The sequence below is a fragment of the Pelodiscus sinensis genome, chromosome 4 (genome assembly GCF_052426305.1).
Source record: "Pelodiscus sinensis isolate ZL-2025 chromosome 4, ASM5242630v1, whole genome shotgun sequence".
Lineage (NCBI taxonomy): Eukaryota > Metazoa > Chordata > Testudines > Trionychidae > Pelodiscus > Pelodiscus sinensis.
In genome coordinates this window covers 99,200,272-99,226,086 of record NC_143055.1, presented here as the reverse complement: position 1 = coordinate 99,226,086, position 25,815 = coordinate 99,200,272, and the positions used below count along the sequence as shown (strand labels likewise).

At 42.1% G+C, this 25,815-nt stretch overlaps 1 protein-coding gene across 14 annotated transcripts in view; it reads left to right on the top strand.

The window, feature by feature from the left end:
• BLTP1 (bridge-like lipid transfer protein family member 1) overlaps nucleotides 1–25,815 on the top strand; it is a 222,200-nt gene that overhangs the window by 36,813 nt on the left and 159,572 nt on the right. For all 14 annotated transcript variants that reach the window (XM_075929830.2, XM_075929833.2, XM_075929841.2 and 11 more), the window contains exons 8-14: nucleotides 987–1,180; nucleotides 10,411–10,490; nucleotides 18,762–18,912; nucleotides 20,936–21,092; nucleotides 21,979–22,057; nucleotides 22,847–22,938; nucleotides 24,260–24,377. In XM_075929830.2, the coding sequence (XP_075785945.2) occupies nucleotides 987–1,180; nucleotides 10,411–10,490; nucleotides 18,762–18,912; nucleotides 20,936–21,092; nucleotides 21,979–22,057; nucleotides 22,847–22,938; nucleotides 24,260–24,377 (871 nt within the window). The remainder of the gene's footprint in view (nucleotides 1–986; nucleotides 1,181–10,410; nucleotides 10,491–18,761; nucleotides 18,913–20,935; nucleotides 21,093–21,978; nucleotides 22,058–22,846; nucleotides 22,939–24,259; nucleotides 24,378–25,815) is intronic.

The following is a 25,815-nucleotide window of genomic DNA, read 5'->3' as shown; positions in this document are numbered from 1 at the left end:
ATAGTGTTCAAGTGTTTCTAGGATATGTTACAGTATATTGTAAGTTATAACAGAAGGTGAAAGTCTTGACAGTGTATTGTTATACAAAATGCAGGACAATGTAGCACTTTAAAGACTAACAAGATGGTTTATTAGATGATGAGCTTTCGTGGGCCAGACCCACTTCCTCAGATCAAATAGTGGAAGAAAGTAGTCACAACCATATATACCAAAGGATACAATTAAAAAAAAATTTTTTTTTTTTTAATTGTATCCTTTGGTATATATGGTTGTGACTACTTTCTTCCACTATTTGATCTGAGGAAGTGGGTCTGGCCCACGAAAGTTCATCTAATAAACCATCTTGTTAGTCTTTAAAGTGCTACATTGTCCTGCATTTTGCTTCAACTACCCCAGACTAACACGGCTACATTTCTGTCACTATTCTATTGTTATACAGTGATGTTCAACATATTTTTGTAGTGATGCCATTTGAATATAATTCAGCATTAATGATGTAGTATGTTGATACTTCTTCAAAGGAATCATGAGTATCAGGGTTGCAGATTTGCACACCTGTGGTAAAATTCTGGCCCCATTATGCATATCTGCACTAGACTAAAAAAAAAAAAAAAGTAGCACTGAGTCTTGAAGCTTGAGTCAGTTGACTGGGGCTTGGTCTTATGGGAATAAGAATTGCAGTGTAGATGTTCAGGTTGGGGCTGCAGCCTGGTTTCTGAAACGCTACAAGGTGGACAATCTCAGAGTCTAGTCTCCAGCCCAACTCTGAATATCTACACTGCTGTTTTCAGCACCATATATCCAAGTCTTTACTTCGAAGATGTACCCACCAGAATAAGTGGCCATGGAAGTTGTGTCATGGAGTTCACTGTGGCTAAGATTTCACTCAGCCTTTATTTGCATGGTAGATAGATCACTTATCTGTATAAGTAGTGTAAATAAAGCAAATCAAAACAAAAATGTAATTCATCTTTCTTTTAACTTAGGGTCGCTTGGCATTTGGGAATCATTATCAGCCACAAACCCTTTGCATTAACTTTGATGATGCTTTCTTAACATATACCACAAAACCACCTTCCAGTCACCTTGACAAGTTTATGCACATATTGAAGGGAAAACTGGAAAATGTCAGAGTCATGTTAGTTCCCAGTCCAAGATACGTTGGTCTTCAAAATGACGAGTAAGAGATTTTATTTTTATGAGTCCAGTTGTAATCTGACATTTTATTCTGTTCTTTTGTCTCTTGTTTTTATTGTAAATTATCTTTAAAAAAAAGACTGCCTTTTGTTTCTGTTTGTATGGCCTTCTTTTCCTCATGTCTAATAATTAATTCCTTTCCCTGTAGAGCCATGGTGTCCAACCAGTTCTGAAGCAGTAGTCATTGTAGTGGCTACTGCTATAGCTAACTAGCCACACTTAACTGGCCATATAGCCATATGTGGCCAGTAGCTATCAAGCTGGACACCATGGTTCCAGAGAGACTCTGGATGTTTGACATTTTACAGAGTAACATATAGAGAGAGGTGTGGGTATTGCTATGATTGATTAGTATCTAAAATTAATTAAATAAACCCATGCTATTTCAAATAATGTCCATTACAAGTTGCTTATTGCTAAAGCCTACGTCTACAGCTGTAAGTTTTAGGACAAATATGACCTGAGCTATTGACTTGAGATATAGTCACTTTATATACAGTTATACTTATTGAAAAATATGAAATTATATGAAAAGGTGCACAATTGTTACAATAGTAAGTAAAAATTTTGAAAATATACTCTTTTAAAATCCCAAATTAAACTACCTGTTAAATTTTTATTGCAATTCTGTTTATTGTCAGGGGCTATCTGATTTTATTACTGGATTTTTGTAAACTTAAAATGAGAATTGTAATTTGACTGACTAAAGATGAGCCAACCGGCTACCACATTTATGGTACAATATGGATCATATATGTAATGCAAGTTCCTCATGCTTCTGCATGTCCTGCGACTTGACTGGATAACAGAACATGATTCTGAAAAAATTCTGAGCAGAGATGAGAGGTGAAGGAGGGAAGTGCAAGCTGTTGATGGTGGCTGGATACCATAGGAATGTGCACAGTTATATGTGTGATGGATGCAGTATAATGTGCATGCATTTTCTTACTGAAACAGTATGAATATGTAGACAGGCACAAAATTCTGTCTAATGGGACAAGGGTCCTTAAATAGATTTTCTCCAGTGATGCGTATAATAATGTATGTGCAAACAGACCCTTTAGGGCAAAGCTGTTTCATTTTAAGATCTTAAAAATGTTGTTTGCTCAACAGAAGGTAAATTCCATGTAATACCCCTGGGAAATAGTCTGTGTTTGTCTGGTCTTACTCTATCTATGGTTAGTCATACATAAGCATACCAACCAACAATTTCTGAAGGATGCCTCATTGAACTGAGGAGTAAATTTTTAACTTCAACGTGCTGTGCTTAGTTGAGGTTAGGAGAGTTTACTGTCATGCATAAGTTAGATTTTTTGATTTCTGAAGATGCAATATAAGGGAGTCGTTTAATTAAAAAAAGAAATGTTTGATAGTTTTATCCCTTTTTCTCTACTCTAGAAGTAGAACTGCCAACAGCCAGGTTAAGGTGATTAGTTTTTCTTTTTGAGGCCATCAAAAACTAGAGAATGTTGACAAGAATTCCCTTCCTATGTTTTGTGCTGCTTAGCTTCATACCATGACTTACAGCATCACCAGTCTTGTTTCCTTTTAGTGCCTCATGTTTGATTCCTGAAAAGACAAATGGTCAAACAGGGACTCTCATTGGTGAGGGATATGGAGATACGCTTTTTTTGTGTAGCTGTCTCCTAAATGTTGAATTAATACAAACATAGAATAATAGAATCCTATGGCTGGAAGAGACCTCAGGAGGTCATCAAGTCCAGCCACCTGCCCAAAGCAGGAACAATACCAACTAAATAATCCCAGCCAAGACTTTGTCAAGACTAGACTTAAAAAGCTCTAGGAATGGAAATTTTACCACCTCCCTAGGTGCTGCTTCGAAATACCTGTGGTGGCATTTCAAAGGGGCAGCACCGCCCAGCTGAGTTCAGGCTCTGTGTGGCACTGCCCCTTTGAAACGCTGTCACGGGAAGCCTGAGGTCAGCTGGGGAGCCCCCAGCTGGTCCCACGCTCCAGGGAAATACCACATGAAGCCCAAGCTCCATATGGCATTTCAAAACAGCAGCGCCGCATGGAGCTCGGGGTCAGCTGTGCCTGAGCTCAGCTGTGCGGTACTTCACCTTTGAAATGCCACCACGGGTGTATCGAAGCAGCAGCACTGCACAGAGCCCGGGTACGGGCTCCATGCCGCACTGCTGCTTTGAAGTACCCACTCTTCCCGCCACCTCCGTTTGTTGCCTCTTTCTAATAGAGGCAGTAAGGGGCGGGGAAATCAGCTGGTCGACTAGTCCTTAACATCCTTAGTACAGCTGTCAGTTTCCTCTAGGTACCCATCCCCTTAGCAGTGGGAGGAGACTCTGAGTCCCCCGCTGACCTGGGGCTCCATGAGGGTGCTTCCGCTTTGAAATGCACTGGGGACTCTTGTGCATTTCAAAGCTGGCACTCCCGCCTGCAGCCCAGAGTCAGCAGGACTTCCTGCTGGCCCCGGGCTGCACACGGAGTTCTGCATTCCTTCTTTGAAATGTACAAGAACCCCAGTGGAGGCTCTTGTACATTTCAAAGGAGGAAGTGCCTATCGAGTAGTCAATGGAAATTCCATTGATTAGTTGACTAATACATTTCTTAATATTTAACATCCTTAAGCTGTACAAAAGACTGGCAGTTCTCTCGGGGGGCAAGGGCAAAGACTTTGCATGCTTCCCCACCCGCAGACCAGTCAGGATCCGTGGATGGGAAAGCATGGAAGTGTCCTGGACACTCCTTTTCTGCCTGTCCCAATGACCTTTTTTGGTTTTATAAAATCAAGTACTTTCTGCAGCCTGGGGCATGACAAAGTTAGGTTAGCCAGATCAGCTGGTAAGATAGGTGACAAGCTCATTAAGCATATATTTATGCCCCTGAAGGAACAGCCATTCTCCACTCCAAAGTTATTGAGGGCTGACATTCTAAACTGCCCCCTTCCTGCAAAACTAATGGTTACCTAGATTTGGCTTAACATGAAAAAAATAGACTTTCTGACTTGAATAGCACTATGAGTAGAGTTGCAAATTTTTAATTGCATGTATTCCTAGAGATTTAATCACTTGGCATAGTCTTTAAAGATTAATCTTTAATTCCTGGAGGGCACCAGTCTCTGCCAGGGCTCACTTGCAAGAGAGGTTCTGTTTCATGCAAGCAGTGAGGAAAAAAGACACATTAAATGGGAAAAATACAAGCGTAGAAAATGAGAGAAGATCCAGATGGATTCAGGAAGAACAAGTAAAGATACAAAAGGAGAAGAGAGAGAAACGAGCAGGAGGACTTCAACAGAACTTGAAGACGTAGGGAAGAAAATACAGAAAAGGGACAGGACAGAGAGCAAAGTAAAGAGAAATGTAGAAGTATAAATACGGTCTTCTCCTGTGCTGCCATTTATTACACTGTGTTCCATTTTCAGAAGAAAAAACAGAACAGAGTGTAGAGGTGAAGGAGATGCGTGGGGTGGCATTTGGCTTAAGGTGGGAGACAGGAGGATTTGATCCTTTCCCTTTTTTATTCCTTCTACAGCTGGTATAGATTCCTGTGTGCAGCTCTTTATGTCCCTCTTCCTTTTCCATCTCACATGGCTTTTATGGATTTATCAGACGTGACGCTACTGTATGTGTGTCATTTTTGGTAGAATCTTTTCTCAAGTAGACACTTCTTAAAAGTTGAATTATTTTGTGCAAGCTTAAACTTAAAAGTGAAAACATTAAGGTTGCAAAGTTTAAATGATCTTTCAGGGTATGCACAGGTTTTGGTTTCACATGCTTTTTATGAGTACAGTATATGAATGGTGAACTATATGTATAGAACATACTTTGGATTAAATAAATTCACTGTAGCAGGTCTTCTTTAACAGTCACCTTAAGGAGAGTTAAGTGTTCTGGTCTTAACTCTGTGTGGATCTTAAATAGGAGGCCATACCTACTGCATTCGTTAATGTCCAGCAAAGTGAGCCAGGCATAAAACCTCACAGTAGCTGCCTGAAGAAACCTCATCTGGGAAGTGTGTGAATGTGTTTGACATGCATTTTCAAAGCATGATAATTCAGTGAAAGCCAAACTAATTTTAATCTTGATGTGCCATGGTGCTTTCTTCCATTAAAGGCTATATCGATACCATACTCAGCCTTTCTATCCCAGACCATCACATTTGTGGGTTGCTGAAGGAAAGGTCATAGTAGTATTTTGATGAAAGGTCATTTGATCTTCTCTTCTTTTCTCTCACTTATGATCAGTAGGAGGAAAATTTTAGCCTGAAAAAGGAAAACTCTGAAAAAATTATAAACAAATAGAACCAGTAATATCTCTAACTCTGGTGGATTCTGTTTTATGTTGATGTAATATTATTATACTGTCAATAAAACTATTTTATACTTCCTTACATAAGGTGCAAATGGCCAGGATACCCTAAATCTGAAATGACTTGTTGTAAATAGAGTTATGTATTCCTACCAAAAGAGGCATAGTATAAGGCTATAATTAACCATAGGAATTCTAATGTTGTAAAGATGTGTGGGATTAAGAAAACTAGGCATGTATTTAGTCTTTTCACCAACTTTTTTAAATGGAAAATATTAATTGTCCTATGGTTCATTTATGTCCTTTTAGAAAGGGTATATAGAACAGCAGTGTCAAGGTAACATTGTTTCATCAGATAATCTTACTTCATGAGTCCTCCTATATAGTTACAGGAAGAATACAAGATTTGGATGTACAGTATTATACTAGTGGTCTAATTACTGAAGATGATCTGTCCCTATGGTCCTGAGTGCTATTTTTGTAGGAAAACAATTAACAAATAAAAGAATTGAATGTAGGACAAGGAGAAAGCAACTTCGTTAAAAAGTAAATGAAAATTAAAAGTAGGCCTTATGTAGCTGATTATTGAATAAAGTAACACACAAGTCTCTTTGTGTGAAAATTAGAACCTGAGCTTTCAATATGTTGAATTAAATCATCCTTAAAGTTGTTTTAGTTGACAATATTTTAACCAGCCTACTGCATTTTGAAAACAGTTTTAAAAGACACTCAAAAAAGGAAAATTAAATGATTTTTTTTATTTTTAATGTTTTAACTTTGAAGATGTAGATTATTTAAACAGATAAATGCTTTGTAACAATACAAAATATAACTTTTTCTGTAAACTTTTTATTAGCGTACTAGTTTGCAATCTGATATTATGTTGCCCTATTGACAGCAATACCAATGATTTCCTTTATTCAGGAAAAAAGAAAGTACTGTAATGACCAATCATATATATAGTATCCCAATGTCTGTGAGTCTGTAATGCTGAAATGCTGGCTGTTCCCTCTGTGCTGCATGGGGAGTGCGGGACCCAAACGGCCGCTTGTGCCGCTTGCTCCCCCTTGGCGGCTCGGCTAAGCGGCGCAGGTCATCCGAGCGCCACAGCGGGAGGTAAAGGGGGGGGGTAGGGTGGTGATGTGTGGCGTGACAGCAGCTCCAGGCCCCACCCCCTGGGCGTGAACGTCACTGCCCCGTCCCCCTTTGCCTCCTGCTGTGGTGCTTGGCTGACTTCTGCACCACTCAGCCAGGCCACTGCGTGGGAGCACGTGGCGCAAGTGACTGTTTGGGCTCCGTGTTCCCCATGCAGCATGGGGAGTACGGAGCCCAAATGGCCATTTGGCTCCGTGGTCCCCCAAGAGGCAGGAGGGGGAGGAGAAGAGAAAGAGAGAGGCAGGAGGCAGAGGAGAGGGAGACAGCAGAAGGAGGAGCGAGAGACTGGAGGCTCAGGAGAGAAGACCAACATGGAGGAGAGAACTGAAAATCCTGTCTTACGATGGCTAATTGGCTAGTGAAAAGAGATTTAACATCTGTTTATTTAGAGAGAGATTGCTTATGCTTTGAGTGGTAAGAAATGCTCTCACACTTAGTGCAGCATTCAGAAAGTTCATATAAGTGAGATCTCATTGCAATAGTGTGTTGACAGTTTTACATTAACTCTTAAAGCCTCTGTTGTCTCTCATTCTGAAACTTTAAATAATTTAAGAAGCTGTGTACTGTATTTACTTTTTCTCTCTCCACCCCTGTTCCCCAAATACATCAGTTGATGATGATCTCATGGTTAAAACCCTGAACTATAAATCAAGGCCTAGGGTGAAATCCTTTATCCTGGACCAGCCCCTTGAGACTAAAAATCTCCAGAGAACATTAAGGGGTCTTACAGGACCTGTATTAAGTCAGAGAAGGATTGATTCCCTTGGGGCTGATGATGCAGAGGACAGCCATGAAGCTGATGATCTCTTTGCATAACCAGATGAAGAGGGTGTGGTGATGGTCAGAGGACTCTGTAGGGGATACAAATGCAGTGGCTTTGGGCAATACTGCAGCCTATCAGGCTCCATAAAGGAAATGGTTGTCTTTCACGCTGACCTAAGGGTCTGGCTAAGTTATAATAGGGCCTATGTAGCTTTTGGTGCAGTCCGAGATTGGGATATTGCACAGATGGCTTTCAACCACTCTAGACCCCATTTGCTAGGGGGGGTGAGAATTCTGTGCTGTATTTCTTAGAGAGGCATAACACAGAAGCTCACCTATGGTTGTCAGGTGTCCGGTAAAAAAAATCTACCGGACATGTGCAATGTCTGGTATTTCCTAGTTTTCCGGCTGGGCGCCGGACAGAAGCCTGGAGGGGGCGGGGTGAGTGACTGGGAGGCGGGGCGCGATGAGGAGGAGGAGCGGTAGCCCAGTTCATGCTCCTGCGTGCTGGTTAAGAGTCGCAGCCGGACTGACTCGTGCGGGACGGGAGCGCCCTGAGATCTGCACAGCCCGGGTCAGTCCTGCTCCCCTCCGGCTGATTCGCTCCCTTGCCCTCTCCGCCAGCTTTGCTCAACACCTGCATCCTGATGGCCTGTTCCTGCTCTGGATCTTTCCCGGCCATCCTCTCCCCCTCCACCTCTCCCCTCCACCGCCAGCTCTGCATCCCGCTGGCCGGTTCCTTCTCTGGATCTTCACCGGCCAGCCCCACTGCACCCCCCGCCAGCCCTGCTTTTGGCGGCCAGTTCTTCCTTCCTCCTGAGCTCCCCCGGCCAGCTCCACCCCTGCCGTCTGCCCCCCCCCCCCCGATATCCCACAGCCAGCCCTGTTCCGCCTGATCCCCCTCCCCACACGACCAGCTCTGCTTTCCGTCGGACCCCCCGTTTCTCCTGGCCAGCCCCATTGCCCCTCACCCCGTTAGCTCTGTTTCCCAGCTCCTCCCTCTTCCCAGCCAGCACCGCCCCTCTCCCGGCCGGTCCTCTCCCCCCCGCCCCCTCATGAAGTGTGTCCAGTATTTTATGTTATTTTTATGACTACCTGGTAACCCTAGCAGTGATCCTATCCCTGTGATTACCACAGAAATTTAAACTGAGAAGTAACATGCCTCCCCTTGAGCCTCTCCTGGCTCCCAACACCCCCAGCTCCTCGACCCCAGCCCCTATGCTTATCTGGTTCTGCAAGGCTGTAGGCACAAAATGGTCTTGGAGTCCTTTTTATTTCTTTATTTATTGCTCAACAACTTTGGTCTCCCTCTTCCCCCCCTCATTTTTTTTCCTTCAACAGAATTTTTTCTCGATTTTCCCCCCCCCATGAGGGTGTGTGTGTTCTCGGTATTTTTGTTTCAACCATCTGGCAACCCTAATCTCACCCCATACTGTTTGTTTCTGCTATAGACTCTGTGACTTTGAGCAATTTCCCTGGCTTCTGAGTCCCCATCCTATAAAATGGGTTACTAATCTGTTTTATAGAAAGTTTCTGAGGTTTATTTCATTAATGTCTATAAAATGCTTTGAGATCATGAGATGGAAGGCACTATGGAACCACAGAATATTTATTACAATTACTCTGCACTAGCAGAATGGTCAGGGACTCAATGCAGCACCACTCTTACAGTATTGAAAACGCTTGAGAGGAAATTATTAGTAAGAGTACTAAGGCTTTCCTCACACCTGGAGGATATTTTATAGTATTACCATTAGGCCATTGGCAGCCTTAAAATGTTTTCTATACAAATACCTTTCTAAAAGTTGCTTAATTACTACTTACAGCAAGTTTATCAGTTTAATTCTAAGTTTGTCTAAATATATACAGCACTTCAGAGCTTAACAGCTGACTATGGCCTAAACTCTTTTTTTGGGATACAGGCAGTCCCCGAGTTACGTGGATCCGAACGGGGCTTTTCTTGCCGCGGAGGACGGGGGCAGCGGGACCGCCCAGACATGCCACAGTCCCGCCGCCTGCGTCCTCTGTGGAGAGAAAAGCTGCTCCGTGTCTCCCTGGTCTGCTCGGGGGAGGGGAGCGCAGCTAGTGCGCCCGTCCCCCCCAGCAGACCAGGCTTTTCTCGCCATGGAGGACGCGGGCGGTCCTGCTGCCCGCGTCCTCCGCGGCGAGAAAAGCCATTCCGCGTCTCTCTGGTCTGCTGGGGGGGGCACCCCCAGCAGACCAGGGAGATGCGGAGCAAAGTCGCGGAGGACGCGGGCTGTGGGACCGCGGCGTGTCTCGGCGGTCCCGCCGCCTGCGTCCTCCGCGGCTTTGCTCCTCATCTCCCTGGTCTGCTGGAGTGGCCCCCCAGCACACCAGGGAGACGCGGAGCGGCTTTTCTCGCCACGGAGAAAAGCCTCCGAGGCGAGAAAAGCCTGGTCTGCTCGGGGGGGGGGGGGGGGGAGCGCACTAGCTGTGCCCCGCCCCCCAGCAGACCAGGGAGATGTGGGCGGCGGGACCGCTGAGACGCGCCGGTCCCGCTGCCCGCGTCCTCTGTGGCTTTGCTCCGCGTCTCCCTGGTCTTCTGGGGGCAGAGCTGCTCTGCCTCAGGCTTCCCGTAGTCAGCCACTGGTCAGTTTCAGCAGGGCTGACTTGGGAACACCTGGGGTAGAGCAGCTGGGGTGCTGCCGGGTTGGTCCCCGCAGCGCCGAGGTGAGGCGCTGTGGGGACCTACCCGGCAGCGCCCCAGCTGCTCTGTCCCAGGCGTCCAGATTCAGCCGCTGTTGATTCAGCTCTGCCTCGCGCTTCCTATAGTCAGTCTCTGGTCAGTTTCAACAGCGGCTGAATCTGGACGCCAGTTCAGACTTACATACAAATTCAACTTAAGAACAAACCTACAGTCCCTATCTTGTACGTAACCCGGAGACTGCCTATACTTAAAAATTCAAATTTAGCTTTAGTAAAATTCATAAGTTTAATTTTTCTAGGATATGTTTAATTATTGACCACACCCTTTTTACCCTCTCCACAACAGACCACCAAGATTAATGGGAGAAGGCTTTGTTGTAATGCAGTCGAATGATGTTGACATCTACTACTACATGGATGAACCAGGTATCGTCTGTTAAATAATGTTATTTGCATAGTTCATATACTGTTTATTTACAGTGAGTTACTATTGTTCTTTCTGGAATGCTGAAAGAATTTTTTTGATCTCCAGCTTGGAAGAGTTAGCATAGGTGTGAGACAATAAGGATGTTGCAAGAAAGTATATGGAAGACCCCAACTCATATGTTGTGTTCTTTACTATGTTAACAGTGTAGTTGTTGAATTGAACAGGTAGACAGGTTCCAGTGAAATAAATCGAAAAGGGTACTATTTATATTTTGAGTGGAATCTGTGTTTTTAACAGTGAATTTTAACAGTTGTGCTTCATAATGAGCATTTAGATGAACCTGGTGACCAGGCTTCTCTCTGCTAATCTATAGAAGATAAGATCTGGAGATGGGATTTTCAGAAGGGTATCAATGAGAGTTGGATGCCTAACTTTCTTTAGACAGTTGTGAAAGTACCAAGTTTTCAGTTTTTAAAATTTAAAGAGTTAAAATTATATTTAAGCTTAAAACTAGACATCACCTGATTTGTACATCTGTGGTAAACAAACCTAAGTCCAGGTGAAATCAGTGGGAACTGAAGATGTTGAGCAACTTTGAAAATCAGTACATTCCTACATAGGCATATAACAGGGGTGGGCAATAAGCAGCCCACAAGCTGGATGTGGTTTGCCTGGGAGAACTTTGACTTTGGTGGGCCACCAGATTACTTTATTTACCTGAGCATCCACTATAACTTCATGGATAGATGCTCTTATTCTGGGATAGCGGGTTGTTTTGGGTATAGCTTTTGTTGCTTCAGAAGAGTTTTGTAACTAGACCAGTATTACTGGTTTCTCTTTTCCCATATAGACAAATCTTTAATATAGCTTCATGAGCTTAACTTTAGGCATGCAAGTTAGGAAGCTTTGGTCTATGTTCTATAACACAAGGGGTAGGATTTTCAGAATTACTCAGTGTTACCCTATCTCTGCCCAAATTGAAATAAATGGGAAAAATCCAATCATATTTACATTACACGGTTTTACCAGTAACATTTCTATCAGCATACAGGTGCTGACATGTAGTCTGTAGTCACATGTGACTGTGTGGATATACTGTGCCAGCAAAATGACAGGTTGTATTGGCAAAAGAAGGGCCATGGTGACTAAGCATCCTAGTGTCCTCAGGACTATTGTTCATGCCCTCTCTCCCTTCTAACTACCTGCCCAAGTCCTCCACCCAAACCCTCTGTATCCTCTTCATCCGGGTCACAACTCCCTCCCAGACTCTGCACGTCCTCCTAGAGCCCCTCCCCCAGGCCAGAATCCTCTCCTGCACCTTTACCCCATCCTAGACAGTGCACTCAAATCCTCTGCCCCAGAGGACAGCCCCCTCCTTCACCCAAACTCCCTCTCAGACCCCACACGCCCCCTGCACTCCAGTCCCCTACACCATGCTCCCTTCTGCATCAAACCTCCATCCTAGACCCCACACCTTCTCCATAGAAGTTCAGTTCTTGATCTTGACTACTCCTTGGCCAAAATCTTAGTCGTCCCCTGTTAAAAATTATTGACCATCCTTGCTGTACAGTCACTGGATTGGAATTGAAATTGACAATAAATAAGAAGAGCATTGTGAATGCAGACTCCATCATGGCCTTGGGAAGTGCCCAGCTTGATAGAGCCCTGGTTGGGATGATTTTGTTGTGGCTGGTCCTGCTTTTACCAGGGGGTTGGACTCAATGACCTCCTGAGGTCTCTTCCAGTCTTATGATGTATGATCCCCTTCTGGGACCCGGACCTGGCAGTGAGGCTGCACCTGACCCTGACGTAGCACAAGGGCTGGGCTTGCCTCAGAAACATATCTGAGCCTTCCCCTTCCACATCAGGTGCACTGCTATAGCAAGTGAGAGGGACAGAATCTCATATGCATGTCTAGCCCTGCCTCCCAAACCAAATATGGGACAAGCAGGCTCAGTCTGGCAGGATCCAGAGGGGCGTTGGGGGGGAGGGCACAATGTGTAGAAAGAGAAGGTTCTGTATGGGGCAATCTAGGTGTGGGTGGCTTGGTAGAGATCCAGGTGCAGGGGAATAGGAGTCTAAAGAGGAGAGGGTTCCGGTTGTGAGGTGGGGTCAGAATGAAGGGGTTGGGGCGGGGTGTCTGTTTTTGCGGGCATCTGGATGCATGGTGATTTGGGCAGAGAGCAGGGTCAGCTCCACACACAGGGATCCCCGTCCCCCCTCCTCCATGGCTGGGGAGCAGTGGGGAAAGAGCAGGGGTAGGGGATAGAGCTTCTTGAAACAAAGGGAGTGGGTGTGTGGGTGTGTCTGACCTGCCCCCAGAAGTGGCCTGTGCAGGGGAAGAGTAGTTCCTTCCCCCCATTCCAGCCCAGTAAGAACTAGTAGCTGGAACCCAGTTCATGATAGGAACCACCAGCTGGGGTATTCCCAGTCCTCTCCGTCTCTGGCCATGGTCATACGGTGAAAGTGAGCAAGAGGAACAGAGTCTTGCATGCATTCCCAGCCCCGATCCATGAGACAGTGATTTACATGGAGTAAAGGGTGCAACACCAGATTGTGACGGGTTTGTAGGCAGTTGGAAAATAAGTAGTGGGAGCAATCATCATCATGTTTGCAAACAATGAAGCATGTCCTACTGCACAGGATTGACTCTGAGAGATGCAGAATATGATAGGGAAGCCAATGTCATTGAACCCAACTGTGATGTTGCCATAGATGGGATATGTATACTGATTTTGCCTCCCTTCTTTTCCCCTTCTCCTGAGTACATAAAAATAGGGGCTTTTCCATGGTCATGTAGAATTGGTGGCTCACCAGGGACATTTCAGTGGCATTAACATTGGATTATCAAGGAAGATGTGTGATCACATTTAGGAACTTTTTGAAAAGCTTCAAGAGGGCATATTTTCCCAGAAGCACATAATTATGTTAGAGGGGTTGCAGTGCCAATTAAGAACTTAAGAATGGCCATATTGGGTCAGACCAAAGGTCCATCTAGCCCAGTATCCTGTCTATCGACAGTGGCCGATGCCAAATGCCCCAGAGGGAGTGGACATAACAGGTAACCATCACATGATCCCTCTGCTGTCATCCATTTCCTGACAAACAGAGGCTAAGGACACCATTCCTACCCATCTTGGCTAATAGCCATTGATGGACCTAACCTCCATGAATCTATCTAGCTCTTTTTTCAACCCTGTTTAAGTCCTAATCTTCACAAGATCCTCTGGCCAGGAGTTCCACAGGTTAACACCGCATAGCGTGAAGAAAAACTTCCTTTTGTTTCTTTTAAATCTGCTACCTGTTAATTTCATTTGGTGACCCCTTGTTCTTATATTATGGGAACAAGTAAATAACTTACTCACTTTTTTCACACCAGTCATGATTTTTATAGACCTCTACCATATCCCCACTTAGTCTTTTCTTTTCTAAGCTGAAAAGTCCGAGTCATTTTAATCTCTCTTCATATGGCATCCATTCCAAACCCCTAATCATTTCTGTTACCCTTCTCTGAACCTTTATAATACATCTTTCATGAGATGAGGCGATCATATCTGTATGCAGTATTCAAGATGCGGGTGTACTATGGTTTTATACAGAGTCTAAATTTTCTATCTTATTTTCTATCCCTTTTTTATTATTCATAACATTCTATTTGCTTTTTTGCCTGTTGCTGCACACTGAGTGGATGTTTTCAGAGAACTATCCACAATGACTCCAAGATCTCTCTCTTGAGTAGTTGCAGCTAGGTTAGTCCCCATCATATTATATACATAGTTGGGATTCCAAGTGCATCACTTTACATTTATCAACATTAAATTCCATTTGCTATTTTGTTGCCCAATCACTTAGTTTGGTGAGATCTTTTTTATTATGCTTCTTGGGAACCCAGCCTGTCTCCCTTACTTCTGGTGGCTTGTGAAATGAAACACCAAGCAACTGGACAGCAACAAAGACAGCTTTAACATAAGCAGGTGAAGGTAGTGAAGGGAGTTTGCATTTGGCAAATGAATGGCATGATAGAGATGTTCTAAAATGTGTTGGGAACTCAGTGATCCAAATATTTCTGCTGCTGCTGCATGTTGCCATTTTTTTACATAGTATTTGCATGGCCAAAGAGAAATGTTGCTCCTGAGTGGAAACGGGAAGTGAAAAAAGGAAAAAAGCCCAACCTGACTACTGATATTGAGTGGCCTGACCCAAGCGATTACCAGAGCTCATTGCTGAGCTGTTTGGCTGGGGGAAACCTTGAGTGCACACTTGAACAGTGTGCCCTAGCCAAACAGTGTGCTTTGCGGTACTTTATGAAAATACCTTATGTGGCCAGGTTATGAGTTACAAATGCTTTGAATCTAAGTTGTATATTTTGTATTCTGTATATTGTATATTTTATGTTCAATGCTGTATTCTGAAAACCATGATTTATTTTCTTTGGTTTAAAAAAAAAACCCGAATTTTATTTTGCAATAATAAACACCAAATGCTTCTTAAAAAATGCAATGCTGGCTGCTTTTGGTTGTATGGTACATATGTTCATAGTATGTTCTTCTTATCCCCTGGGGCTCGCTGCGGGGGATACTGTTGCTGGGTATGCTGGTGCTGTAAGATGAGGAGAAGGTTATGTGCCCTTGGACCAGTAAGAAAGAATAGTCCATGCACTGTAATACTGCTGGGGTGCCGAGGTACTTAGTTTGAATGTTTTTATTCCATAATATTTTGGTGCATCAGAGCTTTTTGAGGAGCTTGCCCATGCCATGTTGCATATTAGTGCACTTTTGGTCCTTTTGCATTTGTTCCACTCCCTGTTCTAGTGGCTCTGGATTCAGAACTGTAGAGTAGTCTGAAAGGGTACGTCTACACTGGCCTCTTTTCCGAAAGGGGCATGCTAATTTTACAGGTCGTAATAGGGAAATCCGCGGGGGATTTAAATATCCCCCGCGGCATTTAAATAAAAATGTCCGCCGCTTTTTTCCAGCTATTAGAAAAGCCGGAAAAGAGCGTCTACACTGGCCCCGATCCTCCGGAAAAAAGCCCTTTTCCGGAGGATCTCTTATTCCTACTTCGAAGTAGGAATAAGAGATCCTCCGGAAAAGGGCTTTTTTCCGGAGGATCGGGGCCAGTGTAGATGCTCTTTTCCGGCTTTTAGAAAAGCCGGAAAAAAGCGGCGGACATTTTTATTTAAATGCCGCGGGGGATATTTAAATCCCCCGCGGATTTCCCTATTACGACCTGTACAATTAGCATGCCCCTTTCGGAAAAGGGGCCAGTGTAGACGTAGCCAAAATGTGTCTCCCTTGGCAGGTTTTTTTTTTCTTTATAGCCTGGTGAGCCTTTCAGCAAGCATGGTAGGGGTGGCCTCAAGGATACCCAGGTAAAGACAATGATAAACAACTAGGCTGCTGCTGTTAGATTTAAGGGGTTAGCAGGCATCACAAATAAGTGTGACATCTCCCTAAAATGTTCTGTTATCTTAGATCTGCATTAAAATAGGAACAGGGTCACACTCAATAAGGATTGCTTCAGGAGTTTTCAGTAACACCTAAGGTGAGTATGTGGGGGGACTTGTTAAGACTTTCTAGCTGTGAGGCTTTGGATTGGACAGAGTTAAGGGTGTTCTGGGTAGTCTAGCAACGGCATAATAAACACAGAAAAACATTCTCGGGCAATTGTGATCCTAGCACCTGTATTGTTCATGAGGGTGTCAAAGGCCCAGTGAAGACAGCTGAAGCAAGTGGATGGAGCAAGGTTACCAGACCCACACAGATAGCATCTTCATAATGATGGTTCCCACGGAGTTTATTGCAGAGTAATGTAGCACTGTGGAGGAAGAAAAAATGCTGGGAAATGTGCAGTCAAAAGATCAAACAATGCTTGCTTGAATATTTCAATGACATTGTGCTGGGGATTAAAAAGATTTCTTGGCCAAGATAAATCCAGAAGCTCTGCAAGTGGTGAAGAGTCATGGTAATTAGCTATTTGAATGAGCCTTTTAGGCTGCACCCCCGCGCCAGCAGCACTTTTACCTATTTCCTGAATCTAAATGCAGCATGCAAATAATTCTGCTTTGTACTTGGACTTGTAGATTTAAACCCAAAATACTATTTTGAACTAAAAAATCCATATCCAGTAGGCTTATAATGGAATTTTTGCAAAATCATGTCATTTGTTTTGTTTTGATGTATTTTAATTTGAATGTATGTGTGGTTTTTTTGTATTTGTTTTTGAACGGCTTGAATTATATTTGCATGAACGTGTTTTTATTTTACTATACTTTTTTTTTCTCCCTGCCAAAGTTTTTATTTTGAAGGCATCAAAGTAGTGCTAAAGTGTGTATTTGGGAATGCTTTTTGGTTGCCTAAAGCATCATTTGTTGTTGTTTTTTGGCTGTTAATATTACTGTGTATTCTTAAAACCAATTGGCTACAGGTTGAACCTCTCAAATCTGGGAGTCTCTGGTCTGGCAACATCCATGATCTAGCAGGACCAAGGATGTTGCTGGACCAAAGAGTCCCAGAGGCCAGGAGCAGGAGCCAGCTGGGAAACCCATGAGAGCTGGGAAGCCCTGACTGGGACAGTGGTGGTTGGGGAGCCCAGCCCATTGGTGGCTGGGAGCCCAGACCTGGTGAACCTGGATGGCAACTGGGGAGCCTCAGTCCCAGCCAGGAACCTCCGGTGTGAGTGGTACCAGGAAGCATTGACCCTGCCCGGGAACCCCCAGCGGGAGTTGTGCTGGTGGCAACTGGTGAACCCCGGCCCTGAACAGGAACCTCCAGTGGCAGCAGGGCTGGTAGTGATTTAGGAACATCAACCTGAGGGAGCTCAGCCCCTGGGAGCCCTGGCGGCACTGGGGCAGGCAGCAGGGTGGGGAGCCCCAACCAGGCAGTGGCAGGGTAGGGAGACCCAGCCTGGGGAGTCCCACGGTGCACAGAGGAGCCCAGTCACTAGCAGGGGAGCATTGACATCCTGGTCCAGCAACCTCCCTGGTTCAGGACCACAGAGATCATGAGGCTGCCAGACCAAGGAGGTCCAAACTGTACTTTTATTCCTTTTTTCCCTGCCCACATGCAGTTATTGGCAATTTTGAGGGAACGGGTAAAGGACAGATAGGTGATAGTGAAATGTTGGGGGCTGTGAAGAAAATTGGCTTTAAAAACCTTGTGCAGTATTGGGGGATAGTCCTATGGGGGGATTCTGTTGGTGTTTGCCTACTTTCAAAGCATCTTGGACTATGTGGGTTTGTTTTCCTCTTCATAGTGAGCTCTTCATCAACATGCAGTTCTGGTGTGCCTTCCTCAGGACATTATACAGCATCCACTGTTAGTCACTACTGTAGTTGCTGCAGTCCCCATTCATTGTGGCATCTGGCTCCTCCTATAGTGGCACCTGTGAAGGGCAGCATCACATTTTCTTGTTTTCTTCCATTGCCTTTTAATAGGACTGCTGCAGTGTCTTCTTAACTGCCTGCCATAAGAACTCATCTCTGTTACATTCCAGTTTCTGCATCTCCTTTGCAATCTTTTAGTTCCTGTGTGAATTATGTAATTGTTTCCATTTCTCCTTCTCCTTGCTGGCCAAGGATATCCAAGACTAGTTTCTGGGACTAGGCGGCAGTATGAAGATTAGTTAACTGGCATTTCAGGTTTAGCTTTATATGGAGCCATACCTATGTGTTTGCAGAAGTGGGCTAGTAAGAACAAAGGTATTTTCAAAACACACTGGATATTTTATAGGGGGTCATTGTGACCACTAGATGAGTTCAAACATTTGAGCAGAGAGCAGTCATCCTGACCGTGTGAGTGTGTGCATTATTGCTGGAGGGCTGTTTGTACTGATGCAAGTAATACAGTGGCCACACAGGCACTGAACCATCTTAAGAATGTCAGTATAGGATATATGCTGCTTAGGAGGATGTTTAACTTAACCAACAGCAGTTGAGGGTCTTGTCAGCACGACTGAAAAGGTGGTGCCACATGCAAAGCTGTGCCGACAGAAGGCAAGTTTTACTGCTTAAACTATGTAGTGTGTAGATTCAGTGCACTTAACTGACTTCGGTAAAGCTGCCGTTGAGTGTTTTGGAAAATTCCAAGGACTCTTGCTTTCAATCACATCCTTCTCTTTAATCTAGATGAAGCGCTTGAGTTTTGTGCTCAGTAATGCTCTTAAATGAAGCAGATGTCTGTATACTTTAATTATATAGCCGTCTGCAGAAGTTCTTCATGATAACTGGAAACCGCTACCTTAAGTAATGTTTACCGTATTACACACTGCAGGTCTTGTGCCAGATGAGACAGAAGAAAATAATGATGGAGAAACAAGCAGCGAAGATAGTAAACTGCAAGACTTGCCTCCGTGTTGGGGATTAGACATTGTATGTGGGAAAGGAACAGATTTCAACTATGGACCATGGGCTGACAGGCAAAGGTATTAAAATGAGTTGCAGTTTTAATATTAATCTTAAATAGCATTTCCTATTGGGAAATTGTAATGAAATCTCCATTAATTTTGCTGCTCAATCTGTTAATTGTACATGATAGACTACTAAGTATGTAACTGTCACAATATGAAAACAAAGGACTTTTGTCCAGTAGTTTAAGTCTAACATAGGCTCAGAATTAGTTACTGTGCATATCCTCCAGAATTTCACAAAGATAATAAATAGAATGCTTGGATTGTTTTAAAAATATCCCGTATTCCTGTTTAATAAATGTAGTAGTTTTGATGTTGTCAGAATTCTAATTTATAGCAAATTTACACTTCTTAATAATTTAAAATAAACCCTCTATAGTTGTGCCATTTTTATGTATGTAATTTTTTTTTTTGTTAACTGTAACTCTTCATTAATTGTTCCCTTCAGATTAGAGTAGGGAATTAATAAAGAGGAAAAAAATTGTTTTGTAAATTGGAGTTATTGGCTGGAATAGACAAATACTTGTTGGAATTCCAAGAAATACTTACTTTGTTGGCTTACAGCCTTAAATTACAAGCCTGTGTTCTACAAAAATTCCTTGCCTTGAGTAGCACTTCACTCTGAGTAATTCCAGTGAAGACAGTGGTATTGGTTAGAGTAATGTACAAGGTGACAAAATATGGCTATTTAAGAAAAAAAAAAAAGCATTGAGACGAATCACATACTTGATATCCCTCTTGGATGCATGCCATTTACCCAGCTGTAAAATTGTTGCGATTGACTACCTTACAGGAGTGGAGAGAGTGAGCAAATCACAAGGAGTATAGGAACTAACAATATCTTTGAAATATCTAAAGGAAAGAACTTCTGTAATCTGGTTGGAACATGTCACCTCTGATTTTTTTAGTAGCACCAAGAAAATTTGCTCTCTTATAGCATACTTCATATTTTAACCTGCTTAATGATGATGTTATGGTTTTTGAGGTGAGTACATATCCTTTGAATAGTTAAAGGATCCCAAGTAGCAGGTCTTTTCAAGGGATTTTTTCTATCTTGAGCATAACTTTTTCATTGCCGATTTTAAAAAAAAGTAGGGTGGGGTTTTCAAAAATTGCAAAATGGTTTAGAAGTGTGAATCCTAATGAAAGTTAATGGGATTTGCTGCCCTAATTCACTGAAGTGTTTTTGAATATACCATTTTTAATCTCAGAAGTCCATTATAAGAACACTTAACTTTCTTCAGGCTGGCGTTATGAATCTGCATCAAGGAATTCTGACAGAATGATCATTTCTCAGCTACTACAACAGCCAGGTCTTGAGTGCACTGAAAAAAGGCCATTCTCACACAAGTTCTTTGATTTTTTTTTTCCAGTGTTTCTTATGTAGCCACAATTTTAAGGCCATTCTGTGGAATTTGATCTTAGTTTACCGACGGCCTCCTTATCTGAACCATATATATCAGGCTTGCCATGGTTTTATCATCCTTTCAGTTTCCTTACTTGGGGCTATACATTCCTATCCCATAGATTCTAATTTCATAGATAATTTGTGATTTATATAGTTTAGTGTGCTTTATGCCAGTTATACACAATTTAAAGCAACCTTGTTATCTTTCTCACCTTAATCGCCAAATTAAGGCTATTGCAGTATATTGTGGTGGGTAGATAAAATGTAAGAAATAATGTAACATACTTGTATTTTTTTTCTGGGATTGTTATACATTTTTTCGTTGACATCCTTTCATAACATACTTCTTCACCATAGCCATCCCCCAAAAGATCATTTCTTAATATTTTGAATATCTAGTTTATTTTGAGTTTGAATTCACTAATGAGGTAGAAGTCTCTATTGATTTAGGATGGAAGATTTCAGTGTCTTGCAGCTTTATGCAAATATAATTTTTTCCCTTCAACTTCCCTTCCCCATTGACTTTCCTAGAACCTAATTCAATTACATGGGCTGATGGCAAAGAAATGTGTAGATGAGTCAAATGTTTCTTTCCATAGGAATAATTATATTACTCTTCTTGTTTTCTAGGGACTGTTTGTGGAAATTTTTTTTCCCACCAGATTACCAGATTATGAAAGTCTCAGAAATTGCACAGCCTGGCAAACCAAGACAGATCCTTGCTTTTGAGTTGCGGATGAATATCATTGCAGATGCCACTATTGACTTGCTTTTTACCAAAAACAGGGTAAATAATGACAAGATGGTTAGAAAGAAATTTGTGAGATGACTCTGATTCTTAGAACTTACTGTGATTAGGTTGTTCGGCTTTTTGTTACTTCATGTTTTCATTTGTATGAGTGGGTTGCAAGAGATATTTAAATGTTATTTTTCTTTTGGGATCATCCTGGATTCTGTGTAGAATAATGCAAATTAGAATAGAAATGGAACTATAATCTCCTTTCATTCTCACCAGTTTCTCTTTCAGCTAAATATTTTCTGGTTGTAAATATTAATTTATTCTCAGTATCTTGATTTCTCATGTATTTTAATCATTAAGACCGTATCATAATCTACACAGGATATTCCCAGCTAGGAGATGGGTAACTCCATTAAATTTCTCCTCCGCAGTCTTACATCATTATGGGGTTTCTAATGTTTGAGAGCTTGTTTCTAAAGGATTGTGGGTAAAGATGAGTAATTTAATGCTAATTGCTGGATCTAGTTAATGGCAGGAATTACTTGCCCCTCCTTTCCATATGCATATCCTGAACACTGAATAGGGGCTTTCACAACTGAAGAGGTGCAGTAATTGCAGGAATATGGCCTACTTTTCTGTCCCATTATTCATTAGGTCAGGCTATGCGATGCCATATTTTCATGGCCCTAACTCAGTACTATTTTTACTTGAGAAATTGAAAATATTTTCCTTTTAACATAATTGTTTGTAGATACCTCATTACTATTAAGTTCGTTTTTAGTCTAAGGTAGATTACAGTTAACTAGAGCCTTTTTTTAATCCTGACAATTTAAATATGAATAATGATGGCTAGAGACATGATACACATTGGGCTGAAGATTGGGAGGGAAATAGTATTTAAACTTTTTTTCCCCCACTTCTTTGATTGGTGTAGGAAACAAATGCTGTACATGTAAATGTTGGAGCAGGCTCGTATTTGGAAATAAATATTCCCATGACAGTCAGTGAAAATGGTAAGTTTGAGGATTTTTATTTTACATTCTTATTAATTCATAGGACTGTGGATATCCTAAACTCTTTTCTTCTTATGGCTACAAAGGACCTACATTTCTATGTAAAGGAGCAATACTAACTTTCATAGTGCCTTTCTTTACAGGATCTGAAAGTTCTTTAAAGATACAGGTTTAACTCTTGTTTAACCCTATGTTTAATATGCTGATGTGCTTTTTACTTACTTTTGACTGTTTGTCTTATATTTACCCCACATATAAGGAGTGGTGGATGCAGCTTTCTTTTGAAGTCCGTCATTGCTTTTCCTATCTTTCTCTGTCTTTTATGTCTGTCATACATATATATTGTCACTATCACATAGTATCTGAGCACTGTGCAGCCTTTAATATGTGTACCTTCACAGAGATATCTATGAGGGAGGGATGTACTGTTATCCACGTTTTACAAATGGATAACTGAGCTATGGAGAAGCTAAGGGGACTTGCCCAAGGTCTCACACACAGGCTGCAACAGAGTTTCAGATTGAAACCTGGTATCCAGAGCCCAACAGTAGCCTTTTCTGGACCAGCCAGAATCCACATCTGCTTTGTTTTAAGCCTCTTTCCTCCAAATAAGAAAGGACTGAACTGGAGCGTCATACAATTGCTTCTTCTCATATTGTGTTTTGCACCTCCTAATGTTTATTTATGAAATATTTGCATTTGTTTAATTCTTGCTTCTTTACTCTTATTCAGACATAATTGTTGCATAAGAAATGCCAGTAGGTGACCATTATTTGTTCTGTCTGCTAGGCTACTCCCCTGCAATTAAAGGACAGCTTTTACACGTTGATGCCACCAGCAGTATGCAATACCGAACACTTCTGGAAGCAGAAATGCTAGCTGTAAGTCTACACTAACAAAGCATCATTATGCACAGAGGTGCAAATGTCTCTGGTGTCCATTTAGTTCAATAAAAATATTTTATATGGCTGCTATAAATGTTGTGCAAATATACAAAACAGTGCAATGATTGGGGCATTTGTATATACTTTAAGATTCCAGTCCTCCAAAGAATTATGCACAAGTAACTTTATGCATGTTGAATTACCCTACTGAAGTTACTTGAGTGTGTAAAGTTAAACATTAATTTTACAATCCCTAAAGGCCCTAATCTGTGAAAATCTGAGTTTGCTAATCTCACCTAGTTTATAGGCATAACATAATTTATAAACAGTCTATTCTGGGTTGCTCAGCAAAGATTTAATAGTAGCATGTTGTAATGAGATCTTGAATTACTAAGACATTTCTCCTGCAAAATATACTGCCATACATTAGCTAGTATACTGTGTAGTATTTTAGATATTTAGGTTGTGTTTTAGGGATACTGCAGGGCTTAACTAGAAATAAGCTATGCAAATTGAGCTACGTCAATTGTGTATCTTATTTCAAAATAGCTTATATTGAAATAGGGAGCGTCTTCACAGCACTTATTTCGAAATAGAACACTCTTCCTCTGACTTCGCTTATTCCTTGTACAATGAGGGCTACAGGGGTCAGAGTAATAAGTATTTTGACACCATTTCAAAATAATTACCTGCTGTATAGACAAAAGTTATTTCGGAATAGTGCTAGTTATTTTGATATAGTGTTGCAGTGTAGACATACTGCAACTACTTTGCTTAAGTATGACAAATACACTTTATGATGGATTACCTTTTTTATTTGTGCATTTAGTACTTCATGAAATTCAGCAATTGAATTCCAGTTAAATTCTATTGAAATGCATATGCACTATTTGTGAAAAAGCTTCCTCTCTTTCCCTGAATGACCTTATAGACACTTAATAACTATAACAGTACAAAGATTATTTGGTTTAAATTTTGTTTATTTAGATGATAAATTTGTGGTAGTCTGAGGAAGGTGGAAATTTCATATGAAAGTTTAAATTATAAGGCACTCAGCATAACTGTTGTACCAGAAGATGTCAAATCTCCAGTATAATCTGAGATATTCATAATAGAAGTTTTCAAACAAATGAATAAAGTAACAATTGACCTTCAGGCACGGAGAAAGAGATTAAACTGCAGAAGCCTTCTGTTCATCCCAGCAGGAAAATGGTTTTAATTATTCACCAAAATGTGCCTGGTTCACCCTTCATGTCAGCATTGTTTCCTCATTGCCCTGTTTTAAGCTAATACTGATGCTTTAGTGTTTTGTTCACAGTTTCATATTAATGCCAACTATCCCCGAATTTGGAACATGCCACAGACATGGCAGTGTGAAGTTGAGGTTTATAAAGCAACCTATCACTTTATCTTTGCTCAAAAAAACTTCTTTGCAGGTAAGTTCGTTATTTGATTAGTATCTAAATATTTAACTTGTGGAACATAAATATATGAGGCAAAATGTTTCTTCTTTGTCTTGTTGTTTTCCAAAATATGTTAGAGGTTACAATAATGTTCCTTTTAATGCAAGAGCAGATGGTCTTACAGACCATGTGGTTATTAGGTTTGTCTAAAATGGTGAATAATGTTGAGGTATGAAAAATCCCAAGGTTTTATTTCGTTTAACCGGATTTCAATTATGTTGTCTTTGTATTGTTGACTAGTCACAGTGAAAAATAACTTTTTTTGCCAAAAACAAAATATACTGATCTGTGTTGATCGTAAGTTTTAAGATTTTTTTTTTCTTAGTTTAATATTGCTGACCTAAGTGACAGGTTGACCAGTTAGTATGGTGCATTCAGGAATTTTTTGGCTGGCTAATTTCAGCTTCATGGATTATCTGTGATCTTCATGTGGCTGATCAGTCTTGCGAGAAAATAATCTCCTACCCAAGATCTTGATTATAATTTAGAATCCTTGATAGGAAAACTGTCAAGGCCTATATACTATACTCATAGCCATTTTGTCTGTAAGATGAATTGGGGCACAGCACCAGGCCTTGGGCTTTTGGGGGCCCCGTGGTGGCTGTCCCAATTGTCCTATGGACAGGAGGGACCTGGAGGATTACGAGGGCCTGGTGTGGTGTTAGCAGGGGCTGCCTTTCCTCCACTACCACATTCACCACACAGACACAACATGGGCCAGAGTCTCTGCTCCAGTCTGCCCTGCCACCCTTTCCCAGCCCACTGAGCATGGCTTCTCAGCAGTGACGGGAAGCAGAGTACTCCAGCACCTGTTGCCGCAGAGAAGCGAGGCACAACAGGCCAGGAGAGTGGTACAGTGGGGTGGAGCAGGCTGCCAGTCTGCTTCAGCTTCTGCTACCTGCATGGTGCGTGAGAGGGAAGCAAACTCTGTTGCTAGGGTTGCCAGGTGTCTGGTATTTTTGCCTCCTGTCCGGTAAAAAAAAAAGTCAGAAAATACCTGACACCTAAAATGTCCGGTATTTTTTGTTTTTTTCCCGGCCAGGAGGTGAAAATACCGGGTGCCTACTGGTTCTGCAGGGGAACTGTCTGGCCTGGAGCAGGAAGACAAGATGACGGACAGTTGCCGGCAACCTATTAGGGCCAAAAAGCCTCAAAAGCATTTCTTAAAGGGGCCATGCTGGTTTTTTTGTTTGTTTTTTACTTTTTTTTGTTCAGCAACTTTGGTCTCCCCCTTTTTTTCTCAAAGAATTTTTTCCCCAATGTGTGGGGGTTTTTCTGGGGGGGAGGTGTTTGGTATTTTTGGTTAAACCACCTGGCAACCCTATCTGCTGCCGCTGCACCAATCTCTCTGTAATCCTCTGGGCCATGTTGTTCAGGGGAGGGAGTAAGAGGATGGGGTTTTGGGAAGGGC